Below are 18,529 nucleotides of genomic sequence, written 5' to 3'. Positions count from 1 at the left end.
AAAAAAAAAAAAAAGAACCCAGGCATGGGATATAGGGGTTTTATTTTATTTTACCGAGGTGTATCGTGCATCTCCGGGCTAGAAATAGCCTTATCCCACGGCCGAATCATTGTCCATGTTGGTAGATCATAGATCGAGAATTGAAAAGGCCATTCTACTGCCCGACTTGGGGTGACTTTAACGGGAGACAACAGGTTCATGTCGTACATGTACTTCCCATCAAACCCATGAGCCCCTTCCCCTCCCTACCACATGGAAATGGTGTCTGGTCATAGTTCTTTTTGCCGGTTGGCTCGTCCATTGGAGCCACATACACAGCGCGGCTAATTGGTAGAATGGGTAAAATGGCCCCATCTCACAGGTGCCACGTAGCCCGTCCCTCTTATTGAAGATAAAGGGCGAAGCATCCCCATAAAGAAGGGAGGGAAGGGAATTAGTGTGGCCTTTTCCCGGTTTCTCTAGGACAGAAAACGCCACCTGTGCTGCATTATTGTTCCGTTTATTGATTTTCTTGCCTGTGGGAAGGGGATCAATTCCGAATGGGAGATAGTAGATGTTTGTTAAAGCTTCCTATGGCGGGTCAAAGGTATGGTTTTCCACGGTTCATTCATGTATTGATTGTCCGTTACTGCATGGATTTGCGGTGCATGCATGTATGTACCAGATGATACCATGGGAACAAGACTGCTGCTGACGAGGAAATTTTGACCGACGACTTTCAAAACAAGAAAATAGAATCGGGAAACCAGCAACCGAAAGCTATTTGGCACAAGAGCAAACTCAGCGGCCAAAGATTTGATGGCCAGGACACAATATTCCGTTCGTTGGTAATCTACATTTTTATCCAGAAGAGCATGCAAGGGTTGCAAATCGCCGGACGATAGATCATGTAGAAGGTCCTCCTCATTAACAACAAAGGCTCATCATGATATGCACTCTGGATATATGTGAAATGTTCTTGTTATTTTTAGCAGCAGCATATTCAGTTCGTGGCCAGTATCTCGAGGACAGTATCCTTCCTAACTGCTTCGTACTTGAAAACGGAACTTTATCACGTTAAGGGTACGGTAGCCTATCACTGATCGTGTACATGTACATGTACATGTACATTAAAATGGAACGGATTGTCTCTTGCTTCGCGTGAATTATCAACAACCCGTAGGAGTACATCTGGTACCTGAGTACATGAAGCAGTTTAAGTCGCTGTCAGTGCCATGGTCTGCTGAGACGCAGGGAAAGAACTTTCGAGGCAACGATGTGGCAGAGCAAGGAACTCAGAGTGGTTGGAATCTAGTAATGAGTTCTCGGGCCAATATAGGCGCTGAGCCCGCAGCAGTTTCAATCGACGTGGTATCGGGTGTAATTCGACAGCCATAGCCCCGGATTCCTTTCAATCTTTAACACGACTCCGGCCCCAACTAAGCAGATATATTTGTCCGTTCACCAAAGTAAACACAGGGGCATCAAATATGAGCTATCAGACATCTCCCACTGCAAAATTGTTGGACTGTGACATTGGTCGAAGTGATAGGTGTCTTGCAGTGTACAAGGTTTCAGAACGAGGCAAACTCGACCATATCAACATCGAACAGCACTGGCCCCAAAATGTAAAAACTCTGCAGCCCGATAAAACATAAAGCAGGTACAACGCACATATACGCAAACGGCTTGGCGACGGTACCGATGTCTTAGACTTTTCTTACTGGTTTGATCGTTGAAAATGAGAGCCTCGATATCAATATCAGCGCTAGTTCAAGGCGCGCGCGGATGTTCGCGATCCACGTGATCTGCACCTCATCCCGAGTCGCGGGAAGCGTCAATCAGCTAAACTCCTTTAGGATAAATGATAACAATCGCCCCAAAAATGGCTGAAGATAGACTTTTTGCTGGCGTGGGATATTTAGGCAAACTTGATACCGCTGTGGATAGTACTATATACCTGTTGCAGATATAACGGAACTCCCATCGCCACAGGAATAACGCGGACGCTTACTTCGTCCTCCATGATATGAGCTGCTAGGTCTCAAAGCAAGCCCAAAAGAGGCTATGTCCCGCAATAAGCGCCCTCTACCATCCTCTATCCGTGATGTCTTAACGACTCCCTCGACCACCACTCTTGGACCTTTTGATCCTTGGAATTCTGTATCGACCGGACATCAACGAGCTGAAAGCTCTAATAGCAGGACTTCCGGATGGCAGCAGGTATTGTCAGAGAAACTTGGAAAGCAATTTGGTGATAAAACAGGTCGCGGCGGTTGTGGAAATAATAGGGAAGGCGATTGGGAATGGGTATCTTCAGAGCAGTATGAGGATGTCAGACGGAGAGAAGAACGGATTGGAGACATTAGGAGTTTTATGGGTGGCGTTAAGAAAAGGCGGCTAGATTTAGGAGGGAGGACCGAAGCGAAGCAAATCGATGTGAATGACGAGATTCATTGCGGGATTATCAAAGGAAATGGGGCATTTGTTCTTGATGATTCGGAAAGCGAAGGGGATAAGGATCACCCCGCGGTCTGTCAAGACCAAGTTCACAATACATCTTATACTAGTGATAACCCAAAGAGGGGAGATGAGCCTGCCGAAACTCGCACGCCAGCAACAAGGGAATCGGAAACAGGCATTTCCAGTTCGGCTCCCAAGCCCATTCAATCCAATATCCATACGACTTCACGGCCAGCATCTTCCAAACCTACAGCCAAGGGAATATTTTCAAATTTGACCATTTATGTCAACGGCTCCACGTATCCTCTCATCTCGGATCATAAACTCAAACAGCTCCTCGTTTCAAACGGTGCGAACGTCACTTTTGCCCTCGCTCGACGGACTGCCACTCATGTTATTCTCGGCAGACCAAATAATAATCGAAACGGCAATGGTGCTGGCGGGGGACTTGCGGCGACGAAACTGCAGCGTGAAATACAACGAGTCGGTGGAAAGGGGGTGAAGTTTGTTGGCGTTGAATGGTTTGTATTCCGCAACCCTGCCCCGATATAAATGCGCGCATATTCGTCTGGAGGGTTTAATTTTCATTTCAAGTACAACTTCGTCATTAAAGGCGTTTCGATTCTAAAGGGTGCTGACTAGTTCCTGCTCGAATATAGGGTTCTGGAAAGCATCAAAGTCGGATGCCGACTCCCGGAGGCTCGATTTGCAACTTTGCACATGGCGCCGGATAAACAAAGAAGCGTCATGAGTATGTTTCAACGAGAATCATAGCAATAGGAAGGGGTTTTAGAGGGTTTATTTTTTTCATTTTCCCATGCCCGTTACGTGTGATTCATTGTATTATGTCTCTCCTATCTTAATGTTACGTGCTTCAACGAAACCCGGTGATTCCAGACACGTACATTATGTTTATGAGTACTGGAATTTGCTTTGGTTACTCTTGTATGGAAATAGATAGTTATGATAGACGTCTAGAATATACTCATTCGCATGGCATCTATTCAGGGAATGGATGAAAACCGCGGTAGTTCTAACTTTGTAGCCGAATGACCTGCAATATAATAAACCAAATAAGTATCCAACCCTCCCTCCAGGGTTAGCCACCATCTAAATAAGAGAGAAAATGTAGATATCCCAGTAAGTGTGGTACTCCCACTCAACATACACAACTTGTTTCGTGCTCGATCGAAGAGGCATCCTCGAAGGATTTTCCTTGTACTTCATTAAAAAAAGTAATAAAAAAAAGAAAAAGCAAGACAAACGAGACTGACTCTCTCTAACTTCTAGCCACTCCTTCGAAGCTCTCTTTCCCTTGCCTCTGAAAACACCTGCTGCCATAAATCAATCCAACCTTGTTGGCTGGGCGTTAATTCTTTGCGCGGATTACGGATGGTGAACGATAGCACATTTCTTATTCCAGTGGTGAGTGCTTTGAGGGCGAGCATTGATTTCCAATCCTTAACGGAGAATCGAATGCGGGAACCATCTATGGAGATTATGCCGGCGTATAACTGGTTTTGCTCTGTGTTAGCAAAGGCTCCGAGTGGTAAAGAACTAGCATAAATTTATGAAGAAGAACACAGGAAGGAAGAAGTATGCGCTGCTGGGAACCAGCGGGAACAGATTAGTTACCTTGAACTCGACGTCGCCACAGAGCAATGCAACCGCAAAATCTTCCACCGGGCTAGTTTCGTGGGCATTCAGGTATCGACTGCGAGCCTGCATAATGTGATAGAATGAAAGCCATTTCACCGTGGGGTCTGGCCTCTTGTTCACTGATGTTGGATGGAGAGACACGGGTTGATTATTAGCAACATTCCTCCAGCCTTTCCCCTCGCGGATAAGTAGTTTGGGATAAAAGCTCCACGCGATGACCGAGTTTATGATTATGTCGTTTTCGCTATTGATATCTACCCGTTTGGGCACAGTAAAGAATTGGCGTTGGCGGCCGGTAAAGCGGGATCTGCGTTTTACTTGATGTTAGAGGTGAGGAATTACTCAGAGAACCAGGGGGGAAATGGTGCAAACCTGGCAAGAGATTCTTGCTCTGCGCGGTCAAGGCTGAGCAGTCCTGCGTCAACAATTGATACCAAGAGCTGCATTTTCACATCTTCGATATTGAGCAATGTTTGCGGGCTTAGATAATTTTTTCTGCAGAATGCATATTCGCTCATTCCTGGGGTACTTCTATGCCGTTTCCAGGCTAAATACGCATTGTAAACAGTCAGAAGGTCGGAGTTTCCTGCCTCAAGGATTAGTACATGAAAAGATAGAAAATTAGTGTCAAAATGCGTAATACCTCGTTTAAACACTAGTTTAGCAAGTTCTCTTTGCGTGCTAGAGCCAACCGCAGTAATGAATGGAGATTTAGATGAAAGAATCGCGGCGATGCTGACAGCGCTGTCCAAACATTTGAAAAATGCGCCGTATATAATCAGCTTCCCTAAGAAGACGTCTAAAGGCAGCTTCGCAAGTTGTCTGCCGAGCGGCGTAAGATTTTCCGCATTTGTCAATGCCTTGACCTCTTTAAGAGCTTCGATAGCCCGGCGAATATTTTTGGATGAGGGTGGGTCGATGGCTTCCGAAAGAGTCTGTTCAACTTCTCCCAAATTACATATTTTCACCCGAAGGACAAGATCTTGTAATGAAAGCCGGAGTATTTCAGGAGTTTGTTGTTCTGAAAGCTGTTCGTAATTGTCAATATGTGGGCGGTTTACTTTATGGGTTGGCATAGGGGCATAATTGAAACGAACCAATTGGTCATGTCGAAATTTCGTGAACAGATGGAAACAAAGTCCGCTCTGCACTCGGCCGGCACGCCCCCGCCGCTGCTTTGCGTTGGCGCGCGCTATGAACGATTCAACTAATTTGGATAGCTGCCTCCTCTCATCGAACCTACTTCATTGTTAGTCTTGCGGTAATTTATTGGTTAGGAATAATGATTATGACGAACCGCATAACTTTTTCTTTGCCCGTATCGATAACGGCCGTAATATCAGGGATTGTAATACCTGGTAAACATTAGTAGAGTGACGAAGAGATAAACTGGAAGAATTGTCCCACCTGTTTCTGCGATATTTGTCGCTATCACAATCTTCCTCATACCTATAGGGGGGATAAGAAAAGCCTTTTCTTGATCCTCACTAGCAATTGAAGAGTGTAGCGCGTGTATAATCCAGTCACCTTTGTTGAATAACGACTCGGATAGGATTTCGTCATTGAGCCGTCGTATCTCTGCCATTCCCGGCATGAAAACTAGTATGGCTTTGCTATATTGCTTAAACTCCTTTTTGGTTGCAATTGCCGAGAGGAGGCTGACTATGAGTTTATAGTCTAGGCGGTATTCATCAAATCCAGTTACAGTTTCTCGGGTTTGTCTGCTGTATCCTGCCAATGAAGATGCTAAGTCTTCAATAGGCTTCTCAAGTGCCTCGTCATGCGAATCGTCGCTGTCATCTGTGAGCGCAGAAAGCCCATCACTATTTGGACGATGTTTTGTAACCTCGATTGCGTCCTCTAGATATTTAACTTCGACAGGAAATGTCCGACCGGGAATGTCCAAGATAGGGGCACCATGGAGATACTTTGAAAATCGCGTAGCGTCAACGGTAGCTGACATCAACACAAGTTTTAGATCTGGCCTTTCCTGCATCAACCTACGGAGGATAATTAGAAGGAAATCACTGTCGATTGTACGTTCGTGCACCTCATCCAATACTAGATGTGTAATATCCTGGAAATCCTTAGGCCGCTCTAACATCCTAACCACAACACCTGTTGTGCTGGAGAATTTGTTAGCGAAGGAATATTAGGAAATGGCTGCATGATATACGTACGCAAATATTAGTCGTGTTGAGCTGGAGATTTTACTTTCCAATCTGATAGCATATCCAACTAGGGAACGACTTGTTCCTACAGCATTTTTATCTTCTCCAAGCTCCTCGCTCACTCTTTTAGCCAATGACATTGCTGAAATACGCCGCGGCTCCGTGACATAAATTTTGCAATCATGACCTGATAGCAGCTCCTTCTCCAGTATAAATGAAGGTACTTGGGTACTTTTCCCGCTCCCTGTTTCACTGCAGATAATTATTGCTTGATTGGCTGCAAGAGTGTCTAGAATGTGGTCCTTGAACTGCCATATGGGCAACGACTTTCTGGAAAACTCCATGGACGCAAAAGAAGATGTTGAAGATCTTTGTACCCAAAGATCTTGGAGCTGCTCATGCGTCTTGGTGATTTTTTTCGACCAGCTATCTCCCCGTGGAGCAGGAGAATTGACTCCGCTGTTCCGTTTCCTGAAGTTCTCCAAAAGAACAACGTCTTCCTCCAGCGTTGACATTTTCTCTTGGACTAACCTTTGAATGTCCTTCAGAATTCCTTTATCAACTTCGTCGTCATACTCTTTCTTGACATGAGCAAATTCATCCCATAGTTCTCGCCACACAGCAGGCAACTTCATGTAAATTTTACTCTCTTTCTGAGAATGAGAAAATATTGCGAAAAGAGCCACCATCGAAATATACGACTCAGCCTCTAAGGGGGTGGGAGTCGACAATGAAGTCATTGCCGCGCATACCAAATGTGAATCTCCTTTGTACGATATGTCACTCAACGGTACCTGAGGTGGGATATCTTGTGCTTTTGACCATTTAATTTCGATCTCTTTTCGGTGGGAAAAGGCAGTAGAGGAAATTGCTTTGTAAGATATTTTACACCCAGAGTCCCTTTGTAAGGCAAAAGTTAGCTGCGAACAACTGTAGAGAAGAGGCGACTCTCAAACCTTGCCCGGCAACCTTCTTCGAGAACCCGTCGCGGGGTCATGCCCGTTGGCTTGCCAAAATCCCTACTTCGTACTACTGTGTTTCCCTCTGCCTCTGTGTTCGAAACCGCTGCCGAAGGGCCTTCCAAATCAGCAGCAAACAAACCACCTAACATATCATCATTTTCATTTGAATCAGACAAAATGGTTTCTATCAATACGTCAGAGGAGTCTTGAACTTGGGTGTCTTTTAACTCAATAGGCGGCGTTTCAGGCTGCGATTCTCGAGTGGCTGCATTTTGGAGGAATTTTGCAGTATGTTCCCTTAGCTCGGAGAGCTTACTCTGCCATATATTCTCGGCCTCATCGCGATCGAATAATACGTCGTTTTCAATTTTTGCGAGTTTTTTCTTGAGCTTGGCGATGTTGGATGAAGCCTGATCATTAGCCAATGTCACTGGTAAAACTCCTTTTCTTTGTCGCTTATTCGTCTGGTTAAACAAATCTGGCTGTTGCATGTAGAGCTGCGTTCGGAGTTCAATATATTTGGGAACAAGAGAGTCTGGGTCACTATCAGACTCATCAGAACTAGCGCTGGACAGGCTCAGGGATGATTTGATTTGAGTTTCCCGTGGTTGTGAGCGAGCATCACTTGGAGTATTATAGCCAGTGGTAGACGGAGTTGGGAATGTGTTGCCTATGGATGTTTAGCATACGCGTTGCAAACACGGTGAAATGAATGAGCTCACTCTTTTCAAAGGTAGCATCTTCGGTAGCAATTTTCGAGGACTTGGAACTTGGTTTGTCGTAGACAGGCAACTCCTTCTCATCGCAATTCATCCCAAGCCATTCTAAAGCCAGGTCTAAGCCCCATACAATGTCCTTACTAGCTGTTGGATCATTGAAATAAAGTTGCAGAGTGGCTTTTAGCGCTGCATCAATGTTCTGCTGCGCAAAGCCCAAACCTTTTAAAGATTGTCGAAGCGTCCAAAGTTTTATAGAGAGTTCCTCTCCTTCTGTATGTATCTGGGCCTCCTCCATTTCGGGTCTCGAAGTTTGCTCACTGGACTTCTTTATCTCCAGTTTCTCTTTTTCCATGATTTCATTGAGAATTTCAGGAGATAACCAGTCCGCAACATTTAGATGTGAAGCCTGGGTCCGCAAGATACGTTTCTCGGTCTCTAGCTTGAGCACCTGGCGAGTGGAATCGTTCTTGCACTTGACGCCATACTTTTCAACCAGTAGCTGTAGCTCAGCATCCTCAAGGTGCTTTTGAAGCTCATCTGGGGATAGCTGCTGAAGCTCAGGCTGCGGTTGGACTCCGACGGAAGCGGTTGATGGCGACTCAGTTGAGCGTTGTAACTCCCCCTGAGGCTGCGTTGGCGCATTGGCCGATGATAGTGATGCTGAAGATTCAGTCGCCTTTACCTTTGATGGTACTGAGACTGTTGTAAACCCTCTGGCTGGATTTGAAGCAGGCTTCTTCTTCTTCCTGCTAGGGGCCATGACGGGATAAATATTTTCTCTATGACATATATTTATATATCAGAGCACAGTGGGATATAAAAACTGCAGAAATAATAAAGAGAATTAACAAAGGAAACAGAAATTAAACTAATAAGGCTTCATATATAGCAGAGTAACCTACACCCGAATATGCAATGACGTGCTGTTCATGCCCTCGTTGTTGGCGGAGGTGGGTTAAATAAGAAATTATCTAAATCTGTTGGAGAAATAAATATTTAAAGTGTGATCAAACTGCTGACTTCGCCGCATCCCCTCCTCCCCACAGAAAAACTCTCGCCGCATTTTCTCCGAAACTAGCAAAACAACGAAACGACCGGAGATCCATATTGCGCGCAAATAACCTCCATATCGATGCCTAAAGTCCCGAAATGCGCGAGAGCCACGCGATATGGATGAAATTGAGTGGAACAACGTGAGCGAAGGCTCACTGGAGAGTTTGGAGAGAGTGGTGCTCTCCGGCTCGACTGCTCGTCGCTGTCATGGACTCCATGAGCTACACGAGAAACTGTCTGGTAACAACGCCCAGTCTATCACATTATGCTACAATATCCTGACTGACTTTGTGTGAAGGGTTACAAATCTCACAGAACCTCTTCCGATCAATTGTGAAGCTTTTATTCAGGACGTATCCTTTCTATGTTGACCGCGCCTCTCGTCAAGCCGTGCAGAAATGTCTCCGCTCCCTATTTCGAATTCCAACCGCAAACCCCGACCTACAATATTTCATACAGGAGTTAAAGAAAGAATGTTCCAAATCCACAATAGCTGCGACGAATGCTTTTGTTTTAGCGGAGTGGTGTTCACTGCTGCTACAACTCCTAAGCGAGGTGCCAGACTTCACGCAGAGCATATTGGAGATTTTATCCGCAGATGCCAAGGTCGTTGAAATTTGCTTGCGCGCTAAAACCAAAGGAAGTGTGAAGCACTCGGCAATTATTGTGACTAGACGAGCATTGCGAGCCGTTATTTCTCCGGAGGGAAATGGCGAGGAGATCCTACGGCGGGCAATTCCTCTTTTGACGAGTGAGGCTGTCTCGGGTTCAAGAAATGCTCCTTTTCTAGGGATTGTAGCTGGAGTCAGCGACCGGATTCCTAATAGAAAACCGATCCTGGAGGATTTGAAGACTGCCATACTGCAATACTATGCCAAGGAGATTATTGGATCGCGGACAGTTCTGCCCTCCCATATTGTAGGAGGATTACACGATTTCTTTATATCGTTCGTTACTGCTAAAGACCTTCAGGTTAATATCTGGCCATCCCTGGAAAAAGCAATTCTTAGAGCCCCCGAAATAGTTTTAGGCGGGCTTATACCTTCCTTAGCGTCCTCAATACGCTTTGAAGTCGATATATCGGAAATTTTCTTCACTCGTTTCTGCAAGCCACTCCTTACAAATATTAAGATCACAAATCCAATCATCAGAAATGGTGCTGTCAAAGCTTTTGAAAGCCTAGTTTCTAGATGTAAGGCTGAACAATGGCTGTTGAAAGTAGTAGAAGAAGTGATGGCTCCCCTCAAGACGCAGAAAATTACCAACGCTGAACAGCGTGGCCTTCAAGTCCAAGTACTTTCGGCTATTCCGCCTTCCACCCACGTTTCGCAACTGGTACTAGGAGGCCTGGTGGTAGTCTTGTCCCGCGAAGCCAGTGAAATCGCCTTGGAGATCGAGATTAAAGCCTTTTGCTGTCATTTCGCCTACCTCATTCGAATCGCAGCACCAATTGGAAAGGAAATATTATCTGCCATAACAAAAGGATGCGGTGAAAAACGAATCGCCCTCCGCAAATTATGGCTGGTCAACATTGGGCAACTCTTGTGGGATATGGATGTTGAGCAACTGTTTGGCTCTAGCCTAACAATGGATTTCTTACGTCCAGTTGTTGCTAGGCTTCTGGAGTCTTCTGATGACATAGCCGCTAACCCATTACCTTCGGTTCAGATCGGGGCTATTACAATATCTTTCGTCCTCACTGCTTTATCAAGTAGACTCGAAAATAGAAAAGATAACGAAGGGGAGCTGCTACTGGCATACGATAACATTGCGCGACAAGCATTGTCCATATCGCCTAAGCCGTCTTTCCTTCTCAATCCTAAAATCTACACGAAACTGACTTCAACTGAAGACTTCATATGGATAATACGTGCATTGTCTACCGTTTCTAGATCGAAAGCATTTCACGCTGGAGATCCTGAGATCAGAGACTCATGGGGACAGGCGTTCATTTATGTGATTTGTTCATCTAGTACACCACCAAAAGTTCGAGAACATGGAGTGAGTGCCCTCAAACAATGCTACTGTGGAAATCCGGCCCTTGTTGGGACGACAATGATAACTGCATTGTGGGGGTGGCTTCACGCTTTGGATACTGCGAATAAAGACTCCGCTGCGTTGAGTGCGGGGACCGGAAATGAAAAAATTCACCTTGTAATCAAAGCCATTAACCTTGCGCCCTCTGAACAAAACCCTGACGACAACATATCCAAAGAGGTTCTCAAAACCCAACTCGTTGAATTACTTGTTATCTGCCGCCCACAGTTGATACCAGGGACACAATGGATTGATGTGGTCTTGAAAACCGGCATAGATCCGGGGGAATTGGTCCGTGAAAAATATGAAGAGTGCATGTCACAAATCCTAAGAGCTATTGATGTAAGTCGCCTCAAGAATTTATCTCAGGGTGTGAGTGACATTGTGTTTGACTCCTATTTTGATAGGACCCAATTCGAAGCCAGATAACCAAGGGAAGACCTGCGGCGTGGGACGCTGCGGCTGACTTGGCTTTTGTGGCTCCCGATACCATTATTCCTCGCCTTGTTAAACAGCTCCATGAAGATTTGAATCCGAAGCGAGTATTGAAATTCGAGTCAACCGACCTTGCTATTGCCCGAACCCCTGAAGGAACAATGTTTGTGGATGTTCTTAGTACGAAATCTAAACCTGTCATAGGTAAGGGCAAGGATTCGGATACGCTGAAATGGGAGGAAGAGCTGCGCGCCCAAGTTGCTCAGAAAAGAGGCCAGCAAGCGAAGAAGTTGACTGCCGATGAACAAGCCAAAGTTAATTCTCAGTTGACTAGAGAAGCTGAAATTCGAAAGAATGTTCAAGCGGAAGAAGAAATAATCAAGAGAGGTGTCGGGATTGTTGAAAGTCTTGCTCGAGGCCCCCCAACTGATGTCGAGGCCTGGATAAACCCAGCTGTTGGGTGCGTTACGGATCTTGCGAAGGCTGGGGCTGGCGCCTTGGTCGGGGATGCTGTTGCATCGGCATACGTCGCGTGTTCAAATCGAATCTCCTCTAGACTTGGGTTAATGCGACCCTTTGTCGGAATAGCTACGCTGCGAGCACTCGGGAGAACCTACTTAGACCCAGCATTGGAAGACGAGCCTCTAGGCGGTAGGTTTCCACTAACGGTTGATTTTAGATATTTAACTGACAAGTCTCTACAGAACTTGTGGCAAGAATTTTATATCGCCTTCGTTTGGGCTCCGAGCAGCGGCCTTTTGATGTTGCTACCCTATCATATATCCTCCCCTTGATTTTCATTATACTCGAGAGGGATGGAATTGAAGAGTCTAAAGAGAGCAAGGGAGAGCAAGTTCTCCTAGCTCTAGAGTTCCTGTCTTTTCACACAAATTCATGTAGGTTTTCATAGATATCCATTGGTTAAGAATCAGTTGACTTACAAGCTTTATAGTCTCCGACAATAGACTCCCTCGCATTCGCACCTTGCAGAGTTTAATATCCTCTATGCAGATATATACCCAACACTATAAAATTATTCGAGACACCCTATTTGACCTTTGCAGGTGTATAGCACAGAACATCGAACAAGAAGAACTTGAAGTTATTCTTAAGGCTTCGATAGTCCCTGAGATATCAGTTCGTACCTCGGTTCTCCAGGCTATCCTATCGGAGTTGGATCTCACGGACCTTGACTTCTCCGAGTACATCTGGTTGGGTTGCCATGATAATTTGGCAGAGAATAGAGAAACGGCGGAAGTCATTTGGGAGCAGAATGCTCTCGATGTTGATGAAAATTCGGCAAATCTCCTGGTAAAATATCTCGATAGCAAGGACTCGCAACTTCGAGGAGCAGCAGCCCGAGCACTTGCCCATGCCTGTGAAGTTAGCCCAGCGGTGTTTACTGATATTTTGGAAAAGCTACAATCGAAATACAGGGAAGAAGTGAGACCCAAAGCACCTGAAAAAGATGCCTACGGTATGCCCAAGAAAATCGACGGGCAAGATAAATGGGAGCCTCGTAGTGGGATTGCACTGGCTTTTGGGGCGATGGCGAAGGGCTATCAAAAAGACGAAATCGTCACATTACTCCGATTCTTGATCGATGAGGGCCCACTGATAGACAAGAGTGCTTTCGTGAGACGACAGATGGCGGAAAGTGGTAGCACTGTTATTACTTTGAGAGGCGGCGAAAAGGTCGAGCAATTGATGCAGCTATTTGAAAAGACATTGGAAACCTCAGATAAAGCGAGTGAGCAATCCGATTGGCTCAACGAGGCTGTGATAGTTTTATACGGCTCCCTAGCTCGCCATCTGAGGTCAGGAGACAAGCGGGTTGATATAGTTATCGGGAAGCTCCTTGCCGCGCTGTCTACCCCGTCCGAAACGGTTCAATTCGCAGTCGCTGAGTGCCTTCCACCCGTCGTCAGACTCTCAAGTACAGAAACGGGTACCTATATCCGGGATATGCTTGACCAACTTCTGCATTCGAAGCAATACGCAGCAAGACGTGGTGCAGCTTATGGTTTGGCTGGCATAGTTGCCGGAAAGGGCATATCAGCATTCCGAGAATATCGCATCATGGCCCACCTCACGGATGCTTTAGAGAACAAGAAGGACCCGAATCAAAGACAAGGGGCTATTATGGCTTTCGAGCTCTTCTCGTTGATCCTTGGGGCAATTTTCGAGCCATATGTGATCCAAATTGTTCCACAGCTGTTGGGCAGTTTTGGTGACCCCAGCATCGACGTTCGCAATGCTTGCTTAGATGCTGCTAAAACATGCTTTTCAAATTTGAGCTCTTATGGCGTCAAGCAAATCCTCCCAACCCTCTTAGACGGCCTTGACGATCAGCAGTGGCGCAGCAAAAAGGGAGCGTGCGACCTTTTGGGAGCCATGGCGTACCTTGACCCTCAGCAACTCGCTATTAGTCTCCCAGACATCATTCCTCCTCTCACGATTGTCCTAAATGACAGCCACAAAGAGGTTCGCAATTCCGCGAACCGCAGTCTTCAGCGGTTTGGAGAAGTGATCAGCAATCCTGAGGTGAAGAGTCTGGTTGGTGTTCTGCTGAAAGCTCTTAGTGACCCTACGAAATACACCGATGAAGCCTTGGACGCGTTGATAAGGGTGTCGTTCATACATTACTTGGATGCGCCATCCCTTGCGCTAGTTGTGCGGATCCTCGAACGCGGCCTTGGTGACCGGTCAACTACCAAAAAGAAAGCAGCTCAGATTATTGGCAGTCTGGCCCATCTCACAGAACGTAAAGATCTTATATCGCATTTGCCAATATTGGTCGCTGGGTTGAAACTTGCCATCGTTGACCCCGTCCCCACGACTCGTGCAACGGCATCCAAAGCACTTGGCTCCCTCATCGAAAAACTCGGCGAAGACGCTCTCCCTGACCTGATACCAAGTCTTATGACCACGCTCAAATCCGACACCGGGGCCGGTGATCGGCTAGGTTCCGCTCAGGCGCTATCTGAGGTACTTGCAGGATTGGGTACTTCTCGCCTCGAAGAAACGCTGCCTACTATATTACAAAATGTATCCAGTGCTAAGGCGTCAGTCAGAGAAGGGTTTATGTCACTCTTCGTTTTCCTTCCTGCCTGCTTTGGAAATAGTTTTGCCTCTTATCTTAACAAAATTATTCCCCCTATTCTTGCTGGCTTGGCAGATGATGTTGAAGCAATCCGCGAGACTTCTCTTCGTGCCGGACGGTTACTCGTTAAAAATTTCGCGACGAAATCCATTGACCTTTTACTGCCAGAACTCGAGAGAGGCTTGGCTGACGATAACTACCGCATTAGGCTGAGTTCAGTCGAGTTGGTTGGCGACCTGCTGTTCAATCTCACTGGCATTCAAAACAAGGGAGAGGAAGATGAGGAAGATGACAAGGCTGTTCAAGCTGGCCAGTCCCTTCTTGAAGTATTGGGAGAGGATAAGCGAAACAAGGTTCTTTCTTCTCTATACATTTGCCGTTGCGATACGTCTGGTTTGGTCAGAAGTGCAGCAATCGCGGTTTGGAAAGCACTAGTCGCAACCCCGCGAACCCTGAGAGAACTTGTACCTACCCTGTCTCAGCTCATCATTCGTCGGCTTGCAAGCCCCAATATGGAACAGAAGGTTATCGCCGGGAATGCTCTAGGCGAACTAATCAAGAAAGCTGGAGAAGGGGTCTTGTCAACACTGTTACCATCTCTGGAGGCAGGCCTTGTTGCATCTACGGACGTAGACTCGAGGCAAGGTATTTGCATTGCATTACGAGAGCTCGTCGTTTCTGCCACAGCCGAGTCACTTGAAGATTATGAAAAGATTCTCATATCTATTGTGCGAACTGCTCTGGTGGATCATGATGAGGCGGTCCGAGAAGCTGCTGCCGAAGCGTTTGATGCCCTGCAGCAAGTACTAGATAAGCGAGCAGTCGACCAAGTTCTACCTGATTTGCTTCACCTTCTTAGAAGTGAGGCTGATGCACAACAAGCACTATCTGCTCTCCTAACATTGTTGACGGAAACTACGAGAGCCAACATAATCCTCCCGAATCTCATTCCAACATTACTTACTTTACCTATCTCCGGATTCAATGCAAGGGCTCTGGCATCATTGGCTGAGGTAGCAAGTTCTTCGATGACTCGGAGGTTGCCTGCAATATTAAATGCCTTTATGGATACTATCGTCAATACCAGCGACGATGAACTCAAGAAGGAAGTTGAAGAAGCTTTCGATACTATTCTGGAGTCTGTGGATGAATATGACGGACTGAATGCTTCGATGAGTGTGATGTTAACCTTAGTGAAGCATGAGGACCATCGCAAACGAGCAAATGCAGCCACTCGCTTAGGAAGATTTTTCTCCCATGCGGACGTCGACATTTCGCGTTACCATCCCGATTTAATTCGTGTTTTACTTATCTCATTTGATGATCACGATAGGGATGTGGTAAAGGCGGCATGGGAAGCCTTAACACAGCTTACTACACACATACGAAAAGAGGAAATGGAAGTTTTGGTCATTCCCACGCGCCAAGTTCTGCGGCAAGTTGGTGTTCCAGGATCTGACCTTCCAGGATTTTGCTTGCCGAAAGGAATTGGAGCGATATTCCCCATATTCCTTCAAGGCCTTCTCAATGGAAATGTGGATCAGCGTGTACAATCTGCGCTTGCGATTGCTGATATCATTGACCGGACAAGTGCGGAAGCATTAAGACCCTATGTCACTCAAATAACTGGTCCATTGATCAGAGTTGTCTCGGAGCGGTCTGTAGAGATCAAGTGTACGTTATCTCGACAACCTGGTCGGTTTGCGACTGTATGCTAACAATGTGTCTTTAGGCGCTGTTTTCTTGGCTTTGAACAAGCTTCTTGAAAAAATTCCTCTATTTGTGAAGCCCTTCTTACCACAACTACAGCGGACATTCGCCAGAGGGCTAGCAGATACTTCGAGCGATGTATTACGGAAGAGAGCTAGCAAAGGCTTAGGCATACTGATCACATTGACGCCTCGAGTTGACCCACTCATAGCAGGTAAGCTTTTTATCTTAGTCCGCTCCGTGACATGACTTGCTAATATAGTGGTCCAGAACTTGTTGCTGGCTCCAAAACCTCCGATTCGGGTGTCAGAAATGCCATGCTTAGAGCGCTGTATGAAGTGGTAAGCAAAGCGGGTAAAAATATGAGCGACACATCTAGACAAACAATCCTTACTCTTATTGACGATGAGTCCAATGGCCGAGATGGTATGTTTCCATGAACCCGTCTTCCGATCAAGTCCTCAGTGCTGACCCGCCGTAGATACGATGAATATTACAAACGCTCGACTTCTCGGCGCTCTTGTCAAAACTCTTCCAGCTACTACTGTCGTTCCACTAATAAAGTAAAATATGATTCATATCCTTACAAATTTGAATTCTATCGCCTTCAGAAGCTAACCGTATATTTCTAGGAGCCGTGTTCTCTCGCCTCACCTAACTCATTCCTCGGTTCTAAACCTCAATGCACTTCTGGTGGAATCTGCAGCATTGCTCGTGGAAAACTTTCATTCTGAGACTGCATCCGTCATATGCAATGGCATTTCAAATAAAGACGTAAGTGCTACACAAGAGCTTTTGATCGAAGAATTGGACGCTAATATTTACTATACAGACATTCATATCAGACAACAGCGTGCTCGCAGCAGGCAAGTATCTTCTATCAGAGGACATAACCCGTAACTTCGAAACGGATAAACCATTGGTAGAAGCTCTCGCGCCTGCAATCAAACCTGGTGGGCCCACCGACACTCGCCGGATAGCTTTGGTCATTGTTCGAACTGTCAGCCGTCTGCATCCGGAACTCCTTCGTCCTCATCTCCCTCTCCTTGCGCCTCCCATCTTTGCCAGTGTGCGGGATGTTGTGATCCCTGTTAAACTGGCAGCGGAGGCAGCATTCCTGGCGCTGTTTTCAGTGGTTGAATCCGAAAGCACTGTATTCGAAAAGTATATGAATGGCCCTGGAGCAGAGTTGCCCACCGGTACGAAACGGAGCTTGCAAGATTACTTCAAGCGCGTTGCTCTAAGACTTGCCAATCAAGCACGGGAGAGGCGAGAAGCGGAAGGCGGCCAAGGGGGCTTGGGCCTTTCCAGCGACGAGCTTGAAGACGAGAAGGAAGTTTGGAGTGTGGGTAAAATCGACTTGGACGAGTCGACAAGCGAGGACTGATGCTGATTGTGACGCAGTGGTGGATCGTATATTTTTTATTTATCATTCACAACGGATCCTGGACACAAGTACAAAAATGGCTTGGCGATATAATGGATGAATCTCATCACATGATCTTCTCTCACTCTTAACATACATTCATCATCGCAATCACATCTACAGACAAATTTTACACCAATAATAGGGCTGTATGTAAAACAATACCGTCATCTAGAGCTTACAGAGCTGAAATATGCCAACGTCTAGATACAAATTGTTCCTCAAATCTGGTCCCCACTGGGTCCAGGCGCTGTCCCGATCCGGTCTAGCGCGCGCAAGCCCTAAGTGTGGACTTTTTTCTCGCTTAGCAGCCGCTGCTTAGCTAATCGCCCATTTCCCCCCATCCCCAACCCAAACCTGTCGTCGTCGTCGATATTGATTGTAGAATTCGAATATCCAATCCGTCAACGACCGACCATCGATAATAGCCGACATCAAGATGTAAGTTCCTCCTGCATCACCAGCCACCATTCCTATACCATCTATCTCGAATTTCCCCAGCCCTCTAGCCGTCTAGCGTTCAGCCTACACTCGCAGATTTGAACACAAAAGAATCTGTATCCCGGGGGCTCTCCTCTCCCCTTCCTTACAGCGCGCATAAAATCCCCAAATCCAGCGAAGAGAATTCTCACTGACAGAAAAACCATCGTTTCTTGGAAAATGGCAGGGTCAACCTTCGTACCCAGAAGCGCCTGGCGGCCTCCGTGGTCGGCTGCGGCCAACGCAAGATCTGGCTTGACCCCAATGAGGTCAACGAGATCTCCACCGCCAACTCCCGCCAGACCATCCGCAAGCTTTTGAGCGATGGCCTC

The 18,529-nt window shown here is 46.4% G+C and overlaps 3 protein-coding genes across 5 annotated transcripts; 2 read left to right on the top strand and 1 right to left on the bottom strand.

Moving 5' to 3' along the window:
- The first annotated feature begins 641 nt into the window (after positions 1 to 641).
- On the top strand, positions 642 to 3,581 carry BDCG_00228 (uncharacterized protein). Its single transcript, XM_045415746.1, has 2 exons — positions 642 to 2,963; positions 3,102 to 3,581. Exons 1-2 carry the CDS (start codon positions 2,047 to 2,049, stop codon positions 3,214 to 3,216), a joined length of 1,032 nt encoding a protein of 343 aa, XP_045271621.1. The 5' UTR covers positions 642 to 2,046; the 3' UTR covers positions 3,217 to 3,581.
- Positions 3,043 to 8,918, bottom strand: BDCG_00227 (ATP dependent RNA helicase). 3 transcript variants are annotated; one of them, XM_045415744.1, is made up of 11 exons: positions 7,957 to 8,914; positions 7,229 to 7,904; positions 6,282 to 7,172; positions 5,509 to 6,227; positions 5,399 to 5,456; positions 5,199 to 5,340; positions 4,745 to 5,129; positions 4,474 to 4,687; positions 4,078 to 4,408; positions 3,717 to 3,956; positions 3,237 to 3,657 (listed from the first exon to the last, which is right to left on the bottom strand). In XM_045415744.1, the coding sequence occupies exons 1-10, from the start codon at positions 8,711 to 8,713 to the stop codon at positions 3,729 to 3,731; spliced, it is 4,401 nt and encodes a 1,466-aa protein (XP_045279072.1). In that variant the 5' UTR covers positions 8,714 to 8,914; the 3' UTR covers positions 3,237 to 3,657; positions 3,717 to 3,728. The 3 variants fall into 3 exon arrangements, with proteins under 3 accessions (XP_045271620.1, XP_045279072.1, XP_045279073.1); XM_045415745.1 differs by having other exon boundaries at positions 3,255 to 3,956; positions 7,957 to 8,776; positions 8,856 to 8,897; XM_045415743.1 differs by having other exon boundaries at positions 3,043 to 3,956; positions 7,957 to 8,918.
- Positions 8,919 to 8,983: 65 nt separating this feature from the next.
- On the top strand, positions 8,984 to 18,056 carry BDCG_00226 (translational activator). The gene is made up of 10 exons (XM_045415742.1): positions 8,984 to 9,246; positions 9,305 to 11,385; positions 11,451 to 12,129; positions 12,183 to 12,374; positions 12,431 to 16,255; positions 16,314 to 16,505; positions 16,562 to 16,717; positions 16,773 to 16,854; positions 16,924 to 17,065; positions 17,124 to 18,056. Exons 1-10 carry the CDS (start codon positions 9,123 to 9,125, stop codon positions 17,676 to 17,678), a joined length of 8,028 nt encoding a protein of 2,675 aa, XP_045271619.1. The 5' UTR covers positions 8,984 to 9,122; the 3' UTR covers positions 17,679 to 18,056.
- The last annotated feature ends 473 nt before the right edge of the window (positions 18,057 to 18,529 follow it).

Source organism: Blastomyces dermatitidis (genome assembly GCF_000003525.1).
Source record: "Blastomyces dermatitidis ER-3 genomic scaffold supercont1.1, whole genome shotgun sequence".
NCBI classification, from domain to species: domain Eukaryota; kingdom Fungi; phylum Ascomycota; class Eurotiomycetes; order Onygenales; family Ajellomycetaceae; genus Blastomyces; species Blastomyces dermatitidis.
This window is presented reverse-complemented; position numbering and strand designations above follow the sequence as displayed.

What these genes read in the sequence shown, in the direction of transcription:
- BDCG_00226 (XM_045415742.1), top strand. Translation starts at nt 9,123, where the DNA reads ATGGATGAAATTGAGTGGAACAACGTGAGCGAAGGCTCACTGGAGAGT. An exon ending in AAATCCTAAGAGCTATTGAT is followed by an intron (nt 11,386 to 11,450) that starts GTAAGTCGCCTC and finishes CTATTTTGATAG; the next exon opens with GACCCAATTCGAAGCCAGAT. An exon ending in GTCTTTTCACACAAATTCAT is followed by an intron (nt 12,375 to 12,430) that starts GTAGGTTTTCAT and finishes CAAGCTTTATAG; the next exon opens with TCTCCGACAATAGACTCCCT.
- BDCG_00228 (XM_045415746.1), top strand. Translation starts at nt 2,047, where the DNA reads ATGTCCCGCAATAAGCGCCCTCTACCATCCTCTATCCGTGATGTCTTA. An exon ending in AAGTTTGTTGGCGTTGAATG is followed by an intron (nt 2,964 to 3,101) that starts GTTTGTATTCCG and finishes GCTCGAATATAG; the next exon opens with GGTTCTGGAAAGCATCAAAG.
- BDCG_00227 (XM_045415743.1), bottom strand. Translation starts at nt 8,713, where the DNA reads ATGGCCCCTAGCAGGAAGAAGAAGAAGCCTGCTTCAAATCCAGCCAGA. An exon ending in GGCAAAGAAAAAGTTATGCG is followed by an intron (nt 5,341 to 5,398) that starts GTTCGTCATAAT and finishes ACAATGAAGTAG; the next exon opens with GTTCGATGAGAGGAGGCAGC. An exon ending in TAAACTAGTGTTTAAACGAG is followed by an intron (nt 4,688 to 4,744) that starts GTATTACGCATT and finishes TCCTTGAGGCAG; the next exon opens with GAAACTCCGACCTTCTGACT.